At 30.2% G+C, this 6000-nt stretch overlaps 2 protein-coding genes across 2 annotated transcripts in view; one reads left to right on the plus strand and one right to left on the minus strand.

Annotated features, from left to right (window-relative positions):
* LOC142319205 (DNA (cytosine-5)-methyltransferase 1-like) overlaps window positions 1–3134 on the minus strand; it is a 93633-nt gene extending 90499 nt beyond the window's left edge. Inside the window, exons 1-2 of the mRNA XM_075356215.1 lie at window positions 2947–3134; window positions 1443–1599 (exon numbers count right to left, since the gene is read on the minus strand). Coding sequence (XP_075212330.1) covers window positions 1443–1599; window positions 2947–3002 — 213 coding nt within the window. The 5' untranslated portion in view covers window positions 3003–3134. The remainder of the gene's footprint in view (window positions 1–1442; window positions 1600–2946) is intronic.
* A 36-nt stretch (window positions 3135–3170) lies between these two features.
* Window positions 3171–5608, plus strand: LOC142319206 (uncharacterized). The gene is made up of 2 exons (XM_075356216.1): window positions 3171–3553; window positions 5302–5608. The coding sequence occupies exons 1-2, from the start codon at window positions 3448–3450 to the stop codon at window positions 5508–5510; spliced, it is 315 nt and encodes a 104-aa protein (XP_075212331.1). The 5' UTR covers window positions 3171–3447; the 3' UTR covers window positions 5511–5608.
* The last annotated feature ends 392 nt before the right edge of the window (window positions 5609–6000 follow it).

The raw sequence follows: 6000 nt of genomic DNA on the forward strand, positions 1-6000 counted from the left end.
TTCGATGACAATATTGTTCAACATTGGTCTGTGATATGAGAAGAGCTATTAGGCATAATAAGCAGCAGCAGAGGTGCTCGCACCATCAGCGTCGTTCACTGAGCATGCCATGCCAGCTTTGCGATGCTCCCGAAACAGTCTCACTTGCTCGGCACCGAACATTGGGGTACCTGCGTGTGGCCCATAACCTCCCCTTTCCAACAACATGCGCAATTTATAATTCTGGCTTCCTTTTGCACTGGTTCAGGCTGACATATTGAATCATTATGCTTTTTACATGTTTACTTTAATTTTTTACACATTGTCTAAAACATTGTCTAAAATACACTTATTATTACTTAAATCAATATATCTTGACAAACTCTAAACACAAACACATGAATCACGTCTAAGTCGTGAACTACACTGAATGAAAAGTAGCAAGTGCCAGTGACCGATCTGTGCTGTGCCCATACCCGCCAACTCGCTCGCCAGTGACACAAACTCAGTTGTATGGGCAAGATGACTGCTCACCAGTGTCGAAAACTCAGTTGTATCGCCAAGCTGGCCATGTAAATTATAAAATAACACCGCATTAAGGCACGATAATACATACCTTTTCGTTATGCTACAAATTTCTATTCAGGTGCACGTATATTTCAGTGTGATTTTAAAGACGTTTCACATCAAAAAAACTATTTTATGTTTGGTCTAAAATAACTTTGTAAATGGGTAAAAACACATAAAAATTGTAAAAGTTATAGAGAATTTAATTCAGAGTAAAATATGATAACCTATAACTTCAAAAACAACTGTTTCTAAAATTATAAAATGAAGTTTAAAAAATGGTTGGGGAAATCATGGTAATCATTTCAGGCGAGAACTCATGACCACAGTTAAAAATTTAGAAGGGAAATAGAGATTGGTACTGCATAAATGTTTTTACAAAGGGCAAAACAAAAAACAATTACACTCATATTTAATTTTTTTGGTTAAATAGTAGGTTTAAATTTGAGATATTTCTTAACTTTTTAATATAGGCTGGTAAAAAAAATTTAAAATTTGATTTCACTTAATGCCTATGTAATGAAAAGATGATAAAAAGTTATACATATAATTGCAATATGAAAAGGAATTTTTTAAAACGGACCCAAACTTCATATTTCACAATTAGTTTGTCATAATAGAAAATAATTTTTCATTTAGTTAGTTTTATTTGCATATATTCCCAATTAAGGATTACTTTCTTTTGTAAATCATCATACATCCATGTCGCAATGAAACTGCAACAAATTGCTTGATAACTACTTCATAAAATTGGTACTTCTACTGCCAAGTTACTTAAGCATAAGCAAATATACCAACAGTTCAAACATATCATCTTCAAGTAGTCAGATAAAACCTTATAAATACAACAGGTAAAACAGGTGTATTTCATAAAAACAAATTTATCAGTTTTATACCTCAGATAACTTAGCAGATTCCAATCTCTTCTGCAAGGATACAACCTCTTCACATAATGAAGACTCGGCAAAAGGCTCAAGCAGTTTCCATTTTCGTTTACAGTAACCCTTTTCGGTCAAATCTCCATCTGACAGTTCATTGTCCAAGTCTCCTAACCTAATGTATGAAAACAATAGCAAATAAATTTGCTAAATAATCCAGTACAATTATTGTCATCAATAGAAGCTGAAAATTTTAGATTCAAATAATACGATGAATACACAAAATAAGATTACAAACAAGAAATTAAAACAAAAATGTGACTGAATTAATGAAGTATACACAAACACCACATAATCAACATAAGCAGCAGTTCCCCGCAAAAATAATTTTTTTAAACAGCAAGCACTGCAATAAATAAGTCTGTATGTGACTGTGGTTTACTTAAAATTAAAAGTCTTCATTTCACGGAACACTATTTTTTATCAGTCTCACAACATTTATGTGATTCTTAATATTCATGTATTACCTAAAAAAGTTTAGAAACCTCAGTTTACAATAAGGGTGACTTGATTTTTGCTACCAACATCCTGTTGTGGTACATTAACCCCAACAATACCTACTAGCAGTATCAACTTACTTCAGACATCCAAGGCAGAACTAGGGCATCGATGTGTTTACGCTTTCAAAACTTTGACAAACAATATATTTAACAATTAGGTAATTAACTGTAAATTCACTTTCTGACAATCTCTGGTCAATTCTGCAATTTTAAGTGGTTATATACTATTGGTGTGATTACTTACTAAATTGTTCAACCATTAGAGAATAAGAAAAACTAACATATGATGAACTAACATGTTGACCTGCATGAACTATTATATAAACCAAGCTAGCATATGGTTAATGTTTTAGAACCAAGTAACATACATCAATGAACCCAAACATTACAGAAACAACTTAGAACAGGTTTAACATTATAATCATATTATAATTTAATAATTTAGTAAGCACTGTAATATAACAACCTATATCATGTTTTTCATAGCAATAATCAGGAGTAAAAAATACTCTGAAAATCTAAAATGGGCAATAAAAAAACATAATTGGATGCAGATGCAATGTTAGCTTCAAGTTGATTGATAATCCATACACTATGCCTTTAAATTTATATGAACATTGGGCAGGGATTAATTTAATGTCAAACTGTAGATCAGGATGTAAATTTATTAGTAATTTTTTCATATGTAAACCACATTATGGTTCGTCGGAATGCATGTGTTGTATCTTTTGAAGATAAGAGTACACTACACGATAAGACATGATTAAAATATAACAGATTAACAGGAGTGATCAAGCATTAAAATTAACCATTTACAAATTATCTGCACCTCAGTAATGTATGATTATACTTAAAATATGATCTACTTCGACGAGATACTTAGTACTATCTTAACAAAGGAATTTTTAACCATAGTTGAATTAACCTAAGAAAAACTTTCTGTAAATAAATATAATACATACTTTGAAACTACATCATTAGGCAACGAAAGAATCGTAGATGTCAATAAAGAAGGCATACTTTACGACCAAACTTATCAAAATATCAAAAGTAACGCGTCTGAAATAAAATGAAACAACACCATCAAATAATCTGTAAATACAGCAATAGGCACAATTTGGGCGCGAAAGAAAACCGCGCTAACTTCCAAACTGAAGACATTTGTAAATCAGCTGTTATACTTTGAGCAATCAGCTGTTTAATTAAGACTTTGTCAACAAGTGTTATGCTTAGCGTTTATGTTAGAATGTTATTCAGTTTTCAATTGGTTTATAAGTAACATCAACGGTTGATGTAACATTCAGGATAATATAAATTAATACCAAAAAAACGCTATCGTTTTAGAATAAAACCAAATGATTAAGATTAAATTTATGCAACATAACCTTACTTTCCATGAAATCAAAAAAGTAACTGAAAGATAGTATTTATTTTAGAACTGCATTATTTAAATTTACGAAACTATGTTTAAAAAAAAGAATGAATTACCTCCTTGGCCTAAACCACCTACTAATGATCAAATGTTAGAAGACATAACATCGGCGCCACCAGATGATCCAGTGTTTTCAGGTAAGCAAGTAATTTTTAATTTTTTCTTAGATCACTTTACCAAACTTATTTGAAGCCTCAGGAGGTTATATATTTTATTAGTAAGGTTTTACACTTAACTATTTAAAAGAATAATTAGTGCATATTCCTTCACTTCCATGTTCTGGTGTATTTCCATAGAGTAACTAATAGTCGTCTTTGTAATGTACATAAGTTATAAAATCTGTAAATACTTTAAACGTGTATAATTGTTTAAGCTAGTGTTCTTAAATTTTAATAGTAAAGAAAAAACGCTGAACAATATTAATTGTTGGGTTAGTTGGCCAGGTAACTTATTTATTTGCCTTCATTCAACTGATACTTAATTGGTTTAAAGATCTGATCTTTTCTTATATTATTTCACCATCAAACAAAAATTTTTTCCTTGAATACCAGTTGTTATATTAGTAGAATTGCTGTGGCTGCCACCAAATCCACCATTATAGACAGCTATTCAGTTTTCCATCCTGGTATGAGGCAAATGTCTTAGATATTTTTTTGTCATTGAAGAATATTTTATAGATTGTGAGGGCCAAGCCCATTGACCCAACCTTCCCCTCTTTCTAAACATGAACTTGTTTCATCTTGCGGATTGTTTTTTTTTCTCCAACAAAAAAATAATGAGTTTCAGAAATCATTAAGAAAATAATGCAGTTTCAGATTTCAGAATTGAATTTGTTAAGAATGCTTATTAATATTTCATAAAAAGTTAACTTTTATTTGAATTGCATATACTCCTAAATATTATTAAGTACAACTAGAAAATTTAGTTCTATAAGTATGCCTGAAAATTTAAGATGTTTGTATATTAAACTAACTAATCTTAATTAATAAGATGAAAATAAACAAACTGAACCAACCTGCATAATGTGACGCCATTTAACAGTGTAATATAACAATTTTAAGTATTTATTTTTGTATTTTTATTTTTGTATTTTGTAAACATTACAGCAGAGTGACACTAATTACTCCTTTTTTATAGAAATAATTTCATCCATAATATTATTTGGCATGCCAATTTTTGTGTTTATGAGTAGGTTTACTTAATAAACATATTTACTGAGTAAATTTTTGTTTATATTATTTTTGGGCTGAGAGGTCAACCTGTAATCTATTACAGAATTTTTTTATAAGCCATTGACCATTGCTGTATTACAAAATCATGATTGTGATGTAATAATAGGTTATGGGAGTACTGCAAGCTTTATTTTTTTTTTGTCTTCATTCATTTGACTGGTTTGATGCAGCTCTCCAAGATTCCCTATCTAGTGCTAGTCGTTTCATTTCAGTATACCCTCTACATCCTACATCCCTAACAATTTGTTTTACATATTCCAAACGTGGCCTGCCTACACAATGTTTTCCTTCTACCTGTCTTTCCAATATTAAAGCGACTATTCCAGGATGCCTTATTATGTGGCCTATAAGTCTGTCTCTTCTTTTAACTATATTTTTCCAAATGCTTCTTTCTTCATCTATTTGCCGCAATACCTCTTCATTTGTCACTTTATCGACCCATCTGATTTTTAACATTCTCCTATAGCACCACATTTCACTCCGATTGTCCAAGTTTCACTTCCATATAAAGCGACACTCCAAACATACACTTTCAAAAATCTTTTCCTGACATTTAAATAATTTTTGCAAGCTTTATAGTAATAAAAATATATGTATATATAAAAGTAATCATGTTTGTTGAAAAATGAGTTAACACAATTTTTTTTTTCCAGAGTTCAGCTCACAAAAGAAAAATTCTTCTGATAAAAGCAATGTAGATATTACATATGACCTCGTTAGAAAGTTTTTAAATGCAAGTAAAAAATTAGAAAAATCATTGACCAGTCTTCAAGAACAGAATGACTTGCTTCAAGTTAATGATACTGAGTTAAGGAAAATGGCTGATGACATTCGGCAGCGAGCTGAAGATGCACTTAAATAAATATAAATATTTTCTTTTGTTATATAAATTATTCTTTAATAAATTTATATATTTAATTTAGATAATAATAAAATTATTATATTTACACTAAAAAAAAATTTTTTTGCCCAAATACACACACACACACACACATGCGTGTGTATAATTTTTAATATTTCATATGTTTTTGCTGCTGTTCTGCAAAAATAGATTGTTGAGCTAAGTTGTGGATCCAAGCCTCTCGTTTCCAACATTTTATGTTGGAACATAAATGAAATAAAAATGTTGTCTAGGTATACAAGGACAAACTTTTATTTGAAACTAGTGGATCAGTAGAATAAATTGTTGACTACTGTGAAGTTAGTGAATGCCAATAAGTCTTCAAAATCTGGTTTTTGGAATTTTGCTACTACTGAACTCACTATCTTAAATACTTAGCACCATTTGATTATTTACTTTGTAAAAAATATAGCATGTTAAAGTATACATCTGTCATTAAGAAATTAGAAAA

This window comes from Lycorma delicatula, chromosome 2 (genome assembly GCF_047948215.1).
Source record: "Lycorma delicatula isolate Av1 chromosome 2, ASM4794821v1, whole genome shotgun sequence".
NCBI lineage: Eukaryota > Metazoa > Arthropoda > Insecta > Hemiptera > Fulgoridae > Lycorma > Lycorma delicatula.

Coding starts and splice junctions, on each gene's coding strand:
- LOC142319206 (XM_075356216.1), top strand. CDS start 3,448: ATGTTTAAAAAAAAGAATGAATTACCTCCTTGGCCTAAACCACCTACT. Junction 3,554..5,301: donor AGATGATCCAGTGTTTTCAG/GTAAGCAAGTAA, acceptor TTTTTTTTCCAG/AGTTCAGCTCACAAAAGAAA.